At 47.1% G+C, this 18,090-nt stretch overlaps 1 protein-coding gene and 1 pseudogene across 19 annotated transcripts in view; both read left to right on the forward strand.

Moving 5' to 3' along the window:
- LOC132385195 (protein Aster-B-like) overlaps window positions 1–18,090 on the forward strand; it is a 406,923-nt gene that overhangs the window by 93,392 nt on the left and 295,441 nt on the right. For 16 of the 19 annotated variants that reach the window (XM_059957077.1, XM_059957080.1, XM_059957083.1 and 13 more), the window contains one exon: window positions 1,294–1,371. In XM_059957077.1, coding sequence (XP_059813060.1) covers window positions 1,294–1,371 — 78 coding nt within the window. The remainder of the gene's footprint in view (window positions 1–1,293; window positions 1,372–18,090) is intronic. The other 3 variants (XM_059957079.1, XM_059957082.1, XM_059957076.1) reach the window with 1 other exon arrangement.
- LOC132385323 (U2 spliceosomal RNA) lies at window positions 13,894–14,022 on the forward strand (annotated as a pseudogene).

Consider the following 18,090-nt stretch of genomic DNA (forward strand, 5'->3'; position numbering starts at 1 on the left):
TTTTGTTGTAATGCATTTGTTCATTTTCAATTGAAATTAAAGCACATGTTTTCTACATATCCCATGATATTTTATTTTCTCTTATGAGGTGTATTACCAAAACACTCCGTCCATCTGCTCCTGGTCCGGCCCCCCTGTCAAATTTTAGAACCCTTTGTGGCCCACAAGTCAAAAAGTTTGCCCACCCCTGGTCTAGTCCCATTGACCTGAATATGGACCATAGCCCTCCATACTACTCCCATCCATGTACCTACCCAAATTTCTCTTAAATGTTGAAATTGAACTCACATCCACCACTTGCACTGGCAGCTTTTCCCACACTCTCACCACCCTCTGAGTCAAGTCAAGTTTATTGTCATTTAACTATAGACACGTATATAATGTATATAGAAACGAGACAACATTTCTCCAAACCTGAGTGTAAATAACAGTAGTACACATAACACACAAGAACTTATGAATGTAAGGATAAAATCTACTGATGAATCATGCATAAATACTGAACTGAAGTGCATAAATTAAATACTGTGGTAAGGTACAGAATAGAAACTGTTTTTTTTATGCATTGGAGTCTCCTTCCTGATGGTGTGAAGAAGTTCCCCCTCATGTTCCCCTTCAACATTTCACCTTTTGCTCTTAACCCATGACCTCTTGTTGTAGCTCATCCAACCTCAGTGGAAAAAGCCTGCTTGCAGTTACCCTATCTGTACCTCTCATAATTTTGTATACCTCTATCAAATCTCCCTTCACTCTTCTATGTTCTTGGGAATAAAGTCCTAACCTATTCAACTTTTCCTTGTATCTCAAAACTAGTTGTTGTTTAACTAGTTGTTTTCCCTCTTCACAGATGTTTTTACATCTCTTGGAGTGGAAATCAAATAGACAGGATTTTATTTTCATGTTCTTGACTTTGTTCTAATTTGACAACAAGGCTACTAGGCATTCTACATTAGGCTGTAAATCAGAGAAGTGGCTATGCCTAGTTTATCTCGCCAATCAGTGTTTAAAAAAATCAAATAGAAATAGCTTGTGCTATGCCCAGCATTTTGTAATTCCACGTCAATTAACTAAGTACTCTTGTTCTGGCAACCAATTTAATGTTTAAACATCAGGAAAGAAAATTACTGTTTATTTTGTTGAAGTGTGTTAAGCGGAAGATGACCGAGGGGTTAGGGCAGTAATTCCTGGTGCCACATATTCAGAGTTGAAATAATTTTAATTAAACAAGAGACATTAATACTAAGTCTTGCTGCTCCTACTATTTGTGATTCATCGTTCTTTTTCAATCTTCAGCAGCCAGCAAAGCAGTCAACAAAGCAGCCATGATGATGATTCTTCTCGGTTCCTGACTCCACACATTCGAGAGGAAAGGTGAGCTTTGGCTCAAAAATCGTTCAAGCTTGGTTATTGTGAAATATGTGTATATGCTAGTAGGTCATTGACATCTGGACATTGTTGTAACTCAGAGAAATAATTTCTTTGGAAAGCAGAACAAATTTTGATGGTACAATTTATCATACAAAGGCAATGTTTGAATAGTGTGGATATTACCATCTACTATAAAGAGTCTTGGTAACTTAGGACTAGAATTTGTTAGAGTGTTAGTATATTGGGATGTTACATTCTTAAGAGAATATATTTCTTTATAATTGAGATTTAACTGAAATAGTAAATTAGTTCCTTATCTCTTAATTGGAGAAGCAGAATTTTTGATCACTAGCATATTTTCTTCCTATTCTCTTTCTAAATTGTCAAAAAATTAGGAGTTGCAATATAAAGAAAGTACATAATGATAAGGTAAGGGTTAGACATGGAAGATAAACAGTCTTCCCTCAGGATGAATACCTTTTAGTTGAAAAGGTTTGGAAGACTTGTCCCTGACTGACTGATGAGTAGGATTTTACAGTCTTATGAATTGTAACACTACAGATTCCATTGAAGGTTAAAAATATCCATCACTATCAAGGATAACAAAAAGCTTTGGGCCTCAGATTCTGGTTACTGCAAAAGAGACATGTAGTTTCAGCAACTGACTTATGTGGGCAGATAGTGCTCTAAAATCACAGGTCATCTGACCCTGAGCTAGGCTATTTGTTCTAGTCTTATACTGGAACCCACCTTCCAGGACTTTAATGTGGTGAAAGGCACCGTAGGGCTCCTACATTATGGGCAACCTGTGTTGTCAAGATATCATTCTCAGATATCTTAAAGGAGGGGTTAGTTCAAAATGAAAAAAAAATCCTTCCTTACATTTAACACAATAAAGTGCACAAACTAAATAATGAAAATCATTGAACCTAACTCTGAGGAATAGAGATTACTTTAATAAGTTTTACTATAATAACCTTTTGGCCCATTATAAGACCATAAGATATAGGCAGAAATAGGCCATTTGGCCCATCGAGTCTGCTCCATCGTTCAGTCATGGGCTGATCCAATTCTTCCAGTCATCCCCACTCCCCTGCTTTCTCCCCATACCCTTTGATGCCTTGGCTAATCAAGAACCTATCTATCTCTGCCTTAAATGCACCCAATGACTTGGCTCGTGGCAACAAATTTCACAGATTAATCACCCTATGACTAAAGTAATTTTTCCTTATCTCTGTTCTAAATTATCGTCCTTAAATTCTGAAGTCACGCCTTCTTGTCCTGGACTTCCCTACCGTGAAAACTAACTTTGCCATATCTAATCTGTTCAGGCCTTTTAACATTCAGAATGTTTCTATGAGATCCCCCCCCCCCCCTTCTCCTGAACGCCTGAGAATACAGCCCAAGAGCTATGGTCCTCAACATTAAACCTTTCATTCCTGGAATCATTCTTGTGAATCTTCTCTGAACCCTCTCCAATGTCAGTATATCCTTTCTAAAATAAAGAGCCCAAAACTGCACACAATACTCCAGTGTGGTCTCACGAGTGCCTTACAGAGCCTCAACATCACATCCCTGCACTTATATTCTATACTTCAAGAAATGAATGTCAACAATGCATTTGCCTTCTTCACCACCGACTCAACCTGGAGGGTAACCTTGAGGGTATCCTGCACAAGGACTCCCAAGTCCCTTTGCATCTCTGCGTTTTGAATTCTCTCCCCATGTAAATAGTAGTCTGCCAGTTTATTTCTTCCACCAAAATGCATGACCATACACTTTCCAACATTGCATTTAATTTGCCACTTCTTTGCCCATTCTCCTAAACTATCTAAGTCTCTCTGCAGGCTCTCTGTTTCCTCAACACTACCCACTCCTCCACCTATCTTTGTATCATCGGCAAATTTAGCTGATTGATACATTTGCCCTAATACCGTAGTCTAAATCATTGACATACATCATAAAAAACAGCGGCCCCAACACCGACCCCTGTGGAACTCCATTGGTAACCGGTAGCCAGCCAGAATAGGATCCTTTTATTCGCACTCTCTGTTTTCTGCTGATCAGCCAATGCTCCACCCATGCTAGTAATGTCTCTGTAATTCCATGCGATCTTATCTTGCTAAGCAGCCTCATGTGCTGCACCTTGTCTAAGACCTGCTGAAAATTCAAGTACACCACATCTGCTGCATCTCCTTTGTTTACCCTGCTTGTAATTTCCTCAAAAAATGACAGTAGGTTAATCAGGCAGGATTTTCCTTTCAGAGAACCGTGTTGGCTTTGGCCTATCTCGTCATGTGCCTCCAGGTACTCTGTAATCACATCCCTAACAATTGATTCCAACAACTTCCCAACCACTGAAGTCAGGCTGACTGGTCTATAGTTTCCTTGTTGCTGCCTCCCACCTTTCTTAAATAGCGGAGTAACATTTGGAATTTTCCAGTCATGAGGTACAGTGTCAGAATCTATCAATTCTTGAAAGATCATTTTTAATGCCTCTGCAATCTCTCCAGCTACTTCCTTCAGGACCGGAGGGTACATTCCATCAGGTTCAGGAGATTTACCCACCTTCAGACCATTAATCTTCCTGAGCACCTTCTCAGTCGTAATTTTCACTGCACATACTTCACTTCCCTGACACTCTTGAATGTCCGGTATTCTGCAGACATCTTCCACTGTGAAGACTGATGCAAAATACGCATTCAGTTCCCCTCTCATCTCTGCATCTCTCATTATAATATCTCCAGTGTTATTTTCTTTTGGCCCTATATCTACTCTCAACTCTCTTTTACCCTTTATATACTTAAAAAAGCTTTTAATATCTTCTTTGATATTAGTCGCCAGCTTCCTTTCAGATTTCATCTTTTCCTTCCTAATGACCTTCTTAGTTTCCTTCTGCAAGTTTTTATAAGCTTCTAATCCTCTATCTTCCCACTGGCTTTGGTTTCCTTGTATGCCCTCTCTTTTGCTTGTACTTTGGCTCTGACTTCACTCATCAGCCATGATAGTGTCTTTCTTCCATTCGAAAATGTCTTCTTATTTGGAATATATTGCACTTCCCTCATTTTTTGCTAAACTCCAGCTATTGCTGCTCTGCTGTGCTTCCTGTTGGTGTCTCTTTCCAGTCAACTTCAGCCAGTTCCCCTCTCATGCGATTGTAATTTCCTTTATTCCACTGAAATACTGACGCATTGTAATTTACTTTCTCCTTCTCAAATTTCAAAGTGAACTTGACCATACTGTGTTCACTGTTCCCTAAGAGTTCCTTAACCTTAAGCTGTCTTATCACCTCTGGATCATCGCACAACACCCAAGCCAGCATAGCTGATCCGCAAGTGGACTTAACAACACGCTGTTCTAAAAAGCTATCACTTGGACACTCTACAAATTCTTTCTCTTGAGGTCCAGTACTGGCCTGGTTTCCCAAACCACTTTCATGTTAAACTCCCCAACGATTATCATGATACTGCCCTTCTGACATGCCTTTTCTATCTCCTGCTGTAATTTGTAATCCACATCCCGGCTGCTATTTGGAAGCCTGTATACAACTGTCATAAGGGTCCTTTTACCCTTGCCATTTCTTAACTCAACCCATACAGACTCTACACTTTCCGATCCTATGTCATCTCTTAATAATGACTTAATATTATTTCTTGTACACAGGGTCACACCACACCCTCTGCCTACTAACCTATCTTTCCGATGCACTGCATATCTTTGGATGTTCAGCTCCCAATGGCAGCCATCCTTTAGCCAAGTTTCAGAGATGGCCACAACGTCATACTTGCCAATCTGTAGCTGAATTTCAAGATCGTCCATTTTATTTCTTATGCTGCATGCATTCAATTATAACATTTTCAGTCCACTATTTGTTGCTTTCTATTTTAACTGCTCCACACCTCTATTGCTCTATTATATCTATGCCAACCTTTTTTCCATGTATTCTACTGATTCTGGTTGCCTGGGTTAGGGCTAATTCTTTCTATGACTTCCCTATCAAATGTCTGTCAAAATGATTCTTAAGCATAGTAATTGTATCTGATTCCATCACCACCTCTGACAAAATGTTCTAGATACCAGCCAGATTCAATGTAAAAATAATATTTTTTGCTAATACTGCTTCTTCTCACTTTAAACCATGACAACTTGTTATTGGTATTCTTATCATGTGGAAAAAGATTTTGACTATCTATCCTATCTATTTCTTATGAAGTAAATATTATAAAAATCTGTGCTCTGTCTAGCAGCTGATGTCTCCTTTAATTGAATGGGGCCCAGCGGGTAGGTTTCCCAGTGTAAGAACTGAGAGACATAAAAAGATCATATACTGTTGTATTCTGATCGCTTTCAGTTTATATGCTAAAATGTTTCTGGAAACCAGAAATTTCATGGGGTAACAGTTGAATTCCAAACAAGTGAATGCACCATTGTTCTGAGAATTTATTCACCTGGGTTTGTATTTTGTTGCATGCCCTCTGTCAGTTTCTTGTACCTGTGTTTTACATCTTGTCCACTAAAAGGCAGTAAAATCAAAAGTATGAACATCAAGTGTTTTACCTTATAGTTCGGTTTTCATTAATGCTTCCATTGATGTTCCTCCAAAAACCTAAGAGACTCAATGTTTAAATATAAGAATGTAAAATTTACCAAAAAAATAGGATGTAACATTTCAGACAAATTGCTTGGCACAAAAAAAATTACAGCGTAAAGGTCAACTTTTTACCAGTTTTTCACCCCCCACACTCCCCCTTTACCCCTCTCTCACTCCCTGCACTCTCTCCAACCCCCTCTAACCCACCTCTAACCCACTCTGCCTCCCTCTCCCTCCCCTCTCCCCTCTTTCTTTCTTTCTCACCCCCGCTCTCCCCCCTCCCCCCCTCTTACCCCTTCTCCCCACTTTCCACCTCACTCTCCCCCTCTGTCTCCCCCTGTCTTCCGCCCCCTCCCCCCTCTCCCCCACCCACGCTGCACCTCCTTGCTCTCTTCCCCCTCCTCGCTCTCTCCCCCTCACGCTCTCCCCCCTCGCTCTTGCTCTCTTCCCCACCCCTTTCGCTCTCGCTCACTCCCCACTCCCTTCACTCTCCCTTTCTCCCCACTCGCTTCATTCTCTGGTAACTGATTTGTCTTCAGAGCAGTCAGGTTACAGTAAACTTGCGGAATGGTATCATCAGAAGCTTCCATTCGATCCACTGCTCGATCCTGCACTTGTTCTCCGTCCGCCTGCACCATGATGGCAACTGACACATGGCTTTCACCCCCAGGGCAGGAATGCTTTCCCACTCTTCGTCCCTGTCCAGCCCTTCATGTGCATGTCAGGACAAAGCATCAGCATCAATGTTGCTGCTTCCTGGCCAGTACTTCAGGCTGAAATCATACGCAGATAATGCTGCCAACCACCGATGGCCTGTGGCATCCAATTTTGTCGAGGTCAGGATATAAGTTAGGGGATTGTTGTCCGTCCTCACCTCAAACTTGGCACCATAGGGGTAGTCACTCAGCTTATCCACCACAGCCCATTTCAACGCCAGAAACTCCAACTTGTCAGTGGGATAATTTTTCTAAGAGAGTGACAGACTCCAGCTGACAAACGCAACAGGTCTAAACCTGGTGCTCTGATCCTGATACAGGACACCCCCTAACCCCTCTCTGTTGGCATTTGTATGCAGTACATACAGCAAAAGCCAGCACAGGTGCCTGGGTCAGCATCTCCTTCAGCAACTCTAAGGCCTCTTCACATTTCACATCCCACCTTGGTCCAAAAGGCTCCGAAGAACTAAGATACTCTTTACCCTCCTCCCTTTCTTCCCCAAGGGAGGGTAACCACACAGAAGCTGTTTCAATGGTCGACTTACTTTCATGTAGCCCTTCACGAACCTCCGATAGTAGCCATGGAACCCGAGGAACGAGCGCAAAGCGCTCACAGTCTGGGCCCTTGGCCAGGTGGTCACTGCCTCTATCTTAGACGGTTCAGTAGCTACTCCACACCATGAGACTATGTGCCAAACGTAGCTAACAGACATCTTGCAGAACTGGCGCTTGTCCAGGGAAAGTTTTAGCCCTTCAGCTTTCAGGTGGCCGAGCACCTTACGTAGCCTCGCTTTGTGTTCTTCCAAGGTGGATCCAAACACTATGAGGTCAGCCAGATACACCAGTACCTCAAGCAAGTTTACATCCTCCACCATTTTCTCCATGACCTGCTGGAAGGTCGCAGGGGCTCCCGATATGCTCTGGGGTATCGTTTCGAACTGGAAGAATCACAATGGACATATAAATACTGTCTTCTTTTTGTCAGCCTCACTCATGGGGATCTGGTAATATACACTCCTCAAGTCCAGCACACTAAACCACTTAGCACCACTCAGACAGGCCAGCATGTCTTTGATTCTTGGGACCGTATACTAGTTAGGGAGGATACGCCTGTTCAGAGTCCTGTAGTCCACACACATCCGTACGATCCCATTCTTCTTTCTGGCCACTACAATTGGGGGCTTTGGGACTCGGTGATGATCTGAGTTTCCTTCAACTTACACAAATGCTGGTGAGTGTCTTCCACCTCTGCAGGGGCCAGTCACAGTGACACCTCTCTGATAGGGTGTCCTTGGTCACCCGGATAGTGTGGCGAGTGCTCTTGGAATAACCTGCATCAAACTTGACAGTGGAAGAGACACTTTAGAGCTTCAACATCTTCTCTATCAACCTCCTCTTCCAAACCACAGGTACCAGGGAGTCCCCGAAGTTGCTCCACTTTACAGAGGTTTCTCCCTGGCTTGTTTCACTGGGCAGCTAGACATTGCCATCACCGGGAACAGATGTGCCAGGGGCATCCCCCGCTTGAAAGTGACCTCCCTCTTTGCAGTGTTCCTGACATTCACTGCCATCCTGCTCGCCTGTACAACTGAGGGCTTCTGCGGTTCGGGCCTCACCAGTACCCCAGTAGGAAATCCCGATGACTCCTCGTTGTCTTCCAGAACCTCCACTAAGAGGGCCTCGCCCTAAGGCATTCCGGGAAATTTGGGTGTCCCCATCACTCTTGCTACTTCCTTGACCTGTAACATGATTGGCTTTAACTGGGCGAACCGCACAGTGCTTTGTCTGAATTCAGTATCTGGCCCAATGCAGCCACACACTTCCTCAAAAGCAGCCCGAAACACCAGGTACATGGACAATGTTCCCTGAAAGCTCTCTCCAGCCTTTTCCTTGTAGGCCCCTATGAGCCTCCTCACAAGAGGAGTGTTGGTCCCCTCCAGAATTGAAACACCGCCATTCTCAATGGGGTCCGGACAAACCAGTACTAATGTATCAAGGACCTCAGCCACTCCCACATCGGCCTCCAAAAACTCCAGCTTCACTGACAGATAACCATCGTATGGATAATCACCAGATCTCATGGTGTCAATGGTAAATGCGTCAGATACCGGTTGTAAAACGAATGGTACAGCAACGTGACCTGCAACCCTGTGTCGAATATTGCTTTAGCATAAATACCCTCTATCTGTAGTGATACACTGAAGCATGGCCCCACGAAGCCTTCAGGAATAGGGTCTTTCACTTTCGGGAGTTCCTTGGTATATTGCTGGGAGTATGTTCCCCCAGAGACACCAGGCTGTTCCCTCACTGGGTCACCTCTAATTTTCCTGATGTACCCCTCTGCTTAAGTACCTGGGGGCTCACTGTCCGAGTGGCTTCCCGCCACTCACACTCCCGCTTGAAGTGTCCCTCCTCACCACAGTTATAACAGACGATACTGGCTGCTCCCCCTTCTCATGGAACCCTGGCCACCGGCAGCCCTCTGTGTAGTCTGTTCCCTTAGGGGGTCCGTCTCTCTGTCAGTCCCATCATATGGGGGGGGGGGGCAAACCTGCTGTTAACAACCTGGACATCTCAGTTCTCAACTTTGCCACAATCTCCTTTACCACTCCCCAGGTTGGGCTAGCCATGGTCACTTCACCACAAGGGGCTGTTACTGAGGACTGTACCCTGCTGACGGAGCCCTCCCGCGCCTCTGACATGTTCTCCTTCTCCCGTACCTCTCTGATCAGCTCGACAAAAGAGAGAGGGAGACGCGTCTTTCTTATGAGACAGTCGGAGATCCAAATTGATCAGGTCCTGGGTCTGGGCGCCCTTTACTATTTGGTCTTAACTGATCCACCTCAACCACCGGAATGACCCCTCTGCACCGCAAGCAATTTAACTGCCTCTCTAGATGAAAAATGTAGGCAGAAAGCTTCTCCCCTTTCTCCTGATGCATGTTCTGAAACCCTGAAATGAGCTCCATTGGGCTCCCTGTCATGCCAAATGCATTTCTCAGTGCTCCCATGTAATTGGCAGCATTGGCTAAGGGGCACCGGGACTTCACGGCTCTCACCACGTCAGCACCCCTCAAAGTCTCAACCAAACTCTGTCGCTTTACGTCATCAGAACACTGCCACTCATCTAACAACTGAGAGGTCTGCTCCAGCCAAGTCTCATACTCCTCTTCCCCCTCGGGGTGGGCATTATTCCAGAGAATATCTTACCTTCTGGTGTGGACCGTCTGCCTGTGCACTGGGCCACTTATTTGCCAGAGTTAAGGGCTGATGTGAACTCAGAACTCTGACTCTTCACTGGGAGACGGGGACTAATTAGACTTTCCAAATCTGACCACTCCTCAGAAACAATAGAGCCCTGTCTTTGAAATCTCCGCCCCCAGCTATGGGAAACTCGACATGATTTGGCCCGCTCTTCTACACTGTCCTCCTCCCTGAAAGTATGGACAGTCCACGTGCCCTCCCCCCCCCCCCCCACCTGGGGCACCAAAAGGACTGGGCAGCTCCACTGCCATTACATCAGCGCTAGTCTGCAGTAAAATGAGGTACAATCGCAACTTTGCTGAACTTTAACAATACTTAACAGGTGAATTAACAATTCATCCAGAATACGAATGTCTACCCCACTCAACATGCACACATTAGTTACTGGTAACCCCGTGGAGGCACACCACTGCTCCACTCTGGCAGCATCCGTTCCAGCACAGACTTAAAACACCCAACCCACTGGTTCAATGCTCAGGGCAATCATACAGCATCCATCAAAATCAAGTCCCAGATGAGCCCCCACAATTGTAATCCTCAGGTTCGGCCAGCGGTGTTAGTCTAGGGGAAGATGGTCTCTGGCCCCACCAAGCTTGTGAAATCTTGTTTGTGTGGATTTTGTATGATGTATTTCCCTGTTACAAATCAGTATCACGAAATATCAGACAGTACACCATATACAAATAAAGCTCAATCATTTAAGATTCTTATTTTAGCTATAGGGTTAGTAAAGAAAACAAAAACAAAAAGGGTCCAGTTTAATGAAACAGTCTAATGTGCATGTTGGAGCTCACAGTTTTCCATTCATTAATTCCCCATCGATTTCCTTCAAGCGTTGTCGACTCCCGGACCGTCACTTCAAGTTCACTCTGTCCTGCGGTCTAACAGCTCTCTCCTCTTGCACCTTCGCTCTTCATCTCTTGTCAGTAAAAGACTGTGAATACCTCCTCTCGGACACACAAGAAGGAAACAACACTCCCCTTATTGGATGGCACACATTCCAAAGCCCCCGCCCTGTTATTTCTAGTCATAATCCAAACACTGCTGCTACAAAGAAACCATAACTTTAGCAGTGAAATCTTTCCCAGGGCATTACACTAGGATGCAATGAAATTCTTTGCTCCTGTGAAGCTCACAGAGTAAATAGTATGTGTGGTAATAATAAATACAATAGTGTGTGCAAAATGGCAGAATAGTGCAATGATTGTATTGTAAATGCTAATGCTAATTTGACAATAATGGAATAACTAAGAGAGGTAGAATTAAGAGTATGTGAATGTGGCAGCGCTACTGTAAAGAGCACATGAAAGAATTGATTTCTACAAAAGTCTGCTGGCAGTGTAGAATAATTTGTTCTTAAATCTGGAAGTCCTGGCTTTTAAAGTCATCTACTTCTCCCAGAAGTTAGAAGAGACAAAGGGCAATACACCATCTAGATTAGGGGTTCCCAACTTTTTTTTTTATCAAATGGACCCCTACCATTAACTGAATGGTCTGTGGACCCCGTTTGGGATCGCCTGGTCTAGGTGGACAGGATGCAAGTGATAAATAAGCTTGTGATGGAGAGGGCTATATTTACCACTCTCTGCCAGTTCTGCCAATCCAAAACAGAGCAGTTGCTGCACCAGGCTGAGAGATTTAACCTATCAGGTTACTTTCTATGGCATTACTGTAAAGGTTTGAGAGAATCCTATTGGACAAATGGAATCTTCTCAGGTGTTCATGGACGTAAACACACTGTTGTGCTTTCTTGATCACTGCGTCAGTGAAGTTGGTGGTAATATAGATGCCAAGGAATTTGAAGTTGTAACTCTCTGTAGCAACTCCTTTGATAAGGGCAAGGTTGTGTTTAACATCTGCCAATTCCTTGGATCTACAACCAACTCTTGTCTTGCTGACATTTAGGGCAAGCTTGTTCTTCCAACGCTGTAACATAAAGGTTTGCAATCTCTTTCCTGTACTCTGATTGTTGTGTTATAGCCCACAACAGTGGTATCATTGGCAAACTTAAAGATTCAGCTGGTGCTGTATCTGTTACGTGGTCATGGTATACAGGGATTAGAGCAGGGGATTGAGCACACAACCCTCAGGAAAACTAGTGTTGAAATGTTATGACCAATTTGAATTGACTAAGTTCTGCTGGTCAGGAAATTTAGAATCAAGTTGCAGGTGTAGACCCCCAAGGTCAAGGTCCAATAATTTAGAGGTGATTTTATTTGGTGTTATGATGTTGAAGGTTGAGCTATAGTGTATAAATAGCGTCCTGGTATGTGTATTTTTATTCTCGAGGTGATCCACAGCTGAATGCAGTGCAATGGAAGTGCCATCCTCAGCAGATCTATTTTTCCTGTATGCCATTTGTAAGAAATCTAAGTTACACTTAAGAGGCTGGTGCTGATCTGGACCATTATTAGTCTGTTAAATTATTTCATATGACAGACTTCTTTCTCTATCTTACTCACCTTAATACCAAGTTCCCAGTTTAATGAGGAATACCAGCAGCGTCTCCACTTTCTGCGAAGGCTGAGGAAAGTCCATCTCCCACACCCCCTCATCCTACAGAGGTTGTATTAAGAGCATCCTGAGCAGCTGCGTCGCTGCCTGGTTTGGAAATTGCACCATCTCAGATCGCAAGACCCTGCAGTGGATAGTGAGGTCAGCTGAGAAGATCATTGGGGTCTCTCTTCCAGGCATTACAGACATTTACACCACACGCTGCATCTGCAAAGCAACCAGCATTGTGAAGGACCCCACATACCCCTCATACAAACTCTTCTCCTTCCTGCCATCTGGGAAAAGGCACCGAAGCATTTAGGCTCTTACGACCAGACTATGTAACAGTTTCTTCCCCCCAAGCCATCAGACTCCTCAATACCCAGAGACTGGACTGACACCAACTTACTGCCCTTTACTGTGCCTATTGTCTTGTTTATTATTTATTGTAATGCCTGCACTGTTTTGTGCACTTTATGCAGTCCTTGGATAGGTCTGTAGTCTAGTGTAATTTTTTGTGTTGTTTTGCGTAGTTCAGTGTAGTTTTTGTATTGTTTCATGTAGCACCATGGTCCTGAAAAACGTTGTCTAGTTTTTATTGTGTACTGTACCAGCAGTTATGGTCAAAATGACAATAAAAACTGACTTGACTTGACTTGATGTTTCCATACCAAGCTGTGATGCAGCTAGTCAATGTACTCTCCACTACATATCTTTTGAAGTTCGTCAAAGTTTTAGATGTCGTGCTGAATGTTTGCAAACTCCTAAAGAAGTAAAGGTGCTGCTATGATTTCTTTGTGCTGGGCCCAGGACAAATCCTCTGAAATGATAATGCCCACGAACTTAGAAGTTGCTAACCCTCTCCATCTCCGATCCTCTAATGAGAACTGTCTCATGGACCTCTGGTTTCCTCCTCCTGAAGTCAATAATCAGCTACTTGGTCTTATTGACATTGAGTAAGAGGTTGTTGTTATGGCACCACTCTGCTAGATTTTCGATCTCTCTCCGACATGCTGATTTATCACCTTTGATTTGGCCAATGACACTGATGTCATCAGCAAATTTGAATATGGCTGTGCTTAACCACACAGTCACAAGTGTAAAGTGTGTAGAGCAGGGGACTAATCACACAGCCTTGTGGTGCACCTGTGCTGATAGATTTCAAGACATTCCAATTTACTGGATAATGTGTATTTATTTTGGAATAAAGTATATTTTGTTTAAAAAAAATACAATAACCATTCAAAGACTTTCAATTCTTTCCAGTTGGTACCATTACTGTCTTCACATTTTCAAAGTTCTAATGTTTTGCCACCCACGTGACACTTTATTCTTTCAAATTTACATTCAGGGGGTATACCCCCAACCCCTCACATCTCAACTCCCACGGGAGAAGGTCCCTAGACTGTGGTCCTTCCCCACCGGGCCCTTGCGGTGGCTGCACCGAGTTTGAGTGCGTCCCTCAGCTTCTCGGCCTTTTGGCTAAGATCAAGTGTAGTATCTGTTCTTATCAGATCGGAAGGCGGAGAAGGTTTTGTGCTGACACAGGGGTGGATCCTAATGCTGACTGGCTCCCAATCTAACACCCCTTTCCAGCGATGAACAGGATGGCTGAAGACAACAGCGCATTGGCCCGAGGCCTGGGCATCAAGAACACTGTCCGGCTGACAGTGCACGCCAGAGGGCAAGGGATTCACGAGAGTGACCTTCATCCAGAAGGTCTTGATGGACTGCTGTGGATTTACGATTGACGACATCTACTGTGTCCGGGACTTTGCTGGGTTCTTCGACGTCACCTTCCGATGACCCGCAGGGTGGCAGAAGTTGCTCCAACTATCCCAGGAGAAGGGGAGAGAGGCACCACTGTCGCTGCTGCAAGCACAGCCCCTCTTCGCTGCCGCCCAGCAAAAACGGACCACCACCGTGCACATGTTCAACCCGTACGTGCCGGTGGCCGATGTCCTTACATTCCTCGCTCGGTATGTGGAGAGCGTAGGAGCTTGCCTGGACGTGAAGGACAGCCTGGGGTGCTGGACAAGCAAACGGCAGGTGAAGGTGAAGCTGAGGATTGACTCCAACGACTGTGTCATCCACTCGTCCTCGGTCTTCGCCATCGGAGGGAACCGAGGCTATCTGGTCTACACCGGGCAGCCCAGGCTGTGCCTCAACTGCGGCAAGGCGGGGCATGTCGCAGCCCAGTGCAGGGCTACAGTCTGCAAGAACTGCAAGGTGGAGGGCCACCTCACCCAAGGACTGCACGCAGGCCAAGTCCTGCAATCTCTGTAGAAGCACCGACCACCTGTACAGGGCCCGTCCGAAACGTGCCGGCACCTATGCACAGGCGACCAGGGGAGGTGCTGGCACTGGAAGGGCCCCGGCAGGATTGGATGTACCTGCCGCCCTTGCAGAGGTGGCGCCCGAAGCAACGGAAGACGCCAGCAGAGGAGAAGGCGCAGATATCCCGAGAGCCCCACCCCCTTGCAGACCCTCCAGCATCCTCCACAGGAAAAGGAGGAGGTCCATGGAGGAAGGGAGAGCCAAGGGGGAGGAAGGCTGGAGCATTGTGGGCAAACAAAATAAGCTCCGGCCAAACGACAGAGGGTGGAACTGAAGGAGCACGTGAAGAGAAAGGCAGGGGACCATGCAGCCTGCAGCAACCCGTCCACTTCAGACGGGGAAGGAGTTGGGGGAGACCAGCAGCAGCCCCAGAAGGCAAAGCGGCGAACAAAGCCGGCGGAGAGGAGGAAACAGAGTGGGGAAAGTCTGCTGGCCACCCCCCAAGGACAAGCACAGGAGGCGGAGACCACCAGGGACCCCCAGCTCCGGGAACCCGGGAGTGGAGACACGTATGGTGCCTCGCAGCCTGAATGGGCAGCAGGCCTGGGAGACGCTAAGCCTCCAGGCACAGAACAGGAACTGCCACACCCGGGGGAGAACAACCTGCAGTTCCTGAGCTCACAGAAGGTGAAGGACTTCGCAGAGGTTGTGGGCATGAAGGCTCAGGACTGCGAAGGTAAGGACAGTGTGCTGTTAAAAATAAAGAACCTTAATGGCGGACATTGCACTGGCATCAGTTAATGTGCGCAGTCTGTAGAATACTAGGCAATGCATCAGCACGCTCCAGTACTTGAACTCGGTAAAGGCTGACATGACCTTCCTCCAGGAGTGTGGACTGCCACACCTCCACAACTACCGGAGGTGGTCGCGTTGGTGGACCCGGGGTTTGTCGGTGTGGTCGGGGGGCAATGACTGTCACGCTTCCAGGCTGGGGATTATGCTACGGGGAGGCAACTTCTCAATCACCCAAGCCAAAGAGGTGGTTGCTGGGGGCCTCCTGGTAGCAGATGTCAAATATTGGGGCACTCCGCTCCGGCTGATCAACGTGTATGCCTCCCCCCGTGCGGAGCGAGCGGCTGGCCGCCCTTGAGCAGCTCCCACTGCTGCTGGTGACGTCCCGGCTGGTCGTTCTGGCCGGAGACTTCATCTGCACCATTGACGCGGCTGGATGATCTCCTGATGGAAATGGTAAAGACAGCCAAGCTGCGCGACGCCTTTGGCGCCCCCACAGGTAGAGATGAGCCGCAAGCCACCTGGACACGACCGGACGGCTCAGCCTGTTCCCGGATCGACTTCCTCTTCCTGTCAGAGCCCCTCACGGTCAGAACCACCGACGTCATACCGGTGTTCCTCTCTGACCACTGCCTGCTGTGAGCCACCTGCCACCTACAGGAGGACCGGAAGGCAGGGAGGGAGACGTGGAAGCTGAACTTCAAGCTGCTGACCCCAGAGAACATCGAGGAACTAGAGAAGGAGTACACAGGTTGGAAAACTTTGAAAGCCTTCTTTGATTCCCCGGTTCACTGGTGGGAAGCCACCAAGGAGAACATCAAGAGGTTCTTCATCCGCAAGGGTATCCAGAGAGCAAGGCAGGGGCAGAGGGAACTGCATGAACTCCAGACAGAGTTGCAGCAACTCCTCCTTCTGCAGTCGAGGGGGGTGGATGTCAGGGAGGAACTGCGGGAGGTGAAGCGCCGGCAGGCCCAGCACTTTGCCGTCGAGTCCTCCCAGATCATCTTCCGATCGAGGGTCCAAACCATGGAGCAGGATGAGATGTGCTCGTGATTCTTCTTCCAAAAGGTGCACAGGGGGAGCTCTGTGATCCACAACCTTAAGGAAGAGGACGGCTCAATTGCATCCTCGCAGACAGACATACTGAGGATCTGCAGGTCCTTCTATGCCGGTCCGTACGGTGACAAGGCCACAGATTCCACAGCCTCCCGCAACTTCCCGTCGTCTCTCACACAGGTCGAGTTGTATTCGGCTCTGTGGAACCGGATGGGCCCCGACCTGCTGGAAGTGTACAACGCTACGCTCCTGGCAGGCAGCATGTCAGAATCCATGAGGAAGGCCATCATTACCCTTATCTACTTTGTACAAGCAGAAGGGGGAAAGGGAGGACATTAGAAATTGGAGGCCCATCTCACTCCTGAATGTGGACTACAAGATACTGTCCAAGGCTATTGCCAGCAGGGTCAAGTCTGCACTGGAGCAGGTGATCCATCCGGACCAAACCTGTGCTGTACCAGACAGAAAGATCTCAGACAGCCTCGCGCTGCTGAGGGACGCCATCGCCTACGTGCAGGACGGGGGTGGACGCCTGCCTGATCAGCTTGGACCAGGAGAAAACCTTCGACAGGATATCGCACACTTACACGGCGGATGTACTCTCCAAAATGGGATTTGGGGAGGGAATCCAGAATTGGATCAAACTGCTCTACACGGACATCTGTAGCGCAGTCCAGGTCAACAGGTGGGAAACAGACAGCTTCCCCATCAGGTCTGGAGTCAGGCAGGGCTGCCCTCTCTCCCCTGTCTTGTTCGTGTGCTGCATAGAACCCTTTGACGAAGCCATCAGGAGGGATGGGGGCATAAGAGGGGTGACGCTGTCAGGCAGTGGAGGGACCCAAGTCAAAACCTCCCTGTACATGGACGACGTCACCGTCTTCTGCTCCGATCCGAGGTCAGTTCGCAGGCTGATCTGCATCTGCGAACAGTTCGAGCAGGCGTCGGGGGCCAGGGTCAACCGCACAAAGAGCGAAGCCATGCTCTTTGGCAACTGGCCCAACTGATCCAGCGTCCCTTTCACCATCAGGGCTGATCACCTGAAGGTGTTGGGGATCTGGTTCGGAGGGGCTGAGGCGTGCAACAAGAACTGGCAGGAACGGACTGCCAAGGTGAAACAGAAACTGGGACTGTGGGGAAGGCGCTTCCTATCGATAGCGGGCAAGAACCTGGTCATCAGGTGTGAGGTGCTCTCAGAGCTGCTGTACTTGGCGCAGGTGTGGCCAGTCCCCCCGCTCCTTCAGCTCGGAAGTCACCTGAGCCGTCTTCAGATTCGTCTGGGGATCCAAGATGGAGCGGGTCAGACGGACCACCATGCACAATTTCCTGGACAACGGGGGCAAAAACGTCCCCAATGTCGCCCTCACCCTGATGGCCAGCTTCGTGTGTGGCTGCATCAGGTTGTGTGTGGATCCCAGGTATGTGGGCACCAAGTACCACTACGTGCCCAGGTTTTACCTGTCACCCTGGCTACGAAGGATGGGTCTGGCCCCTTTCCCATGCAACACCCCTGCCAGCTGGTCGTTGCCGCCATACC

The sequence above is a fragment of the Hypanus sabinus genome, chromosome X2 (genome assembly GCF_030144855.1).
Source record: "Hypanus sabinus isolate sHypSab1 chromosome X2, sHypSab1.hap1, whole genome shotgun sequence".
Classification (NCBI taxonomy): domain Eukaryota; kingdom Metazoa; phylum Chordata; class Chondrichthyes; order Myliobatiformes; family Dasyatidae; genus Hypanus; species Hypanus sabinus.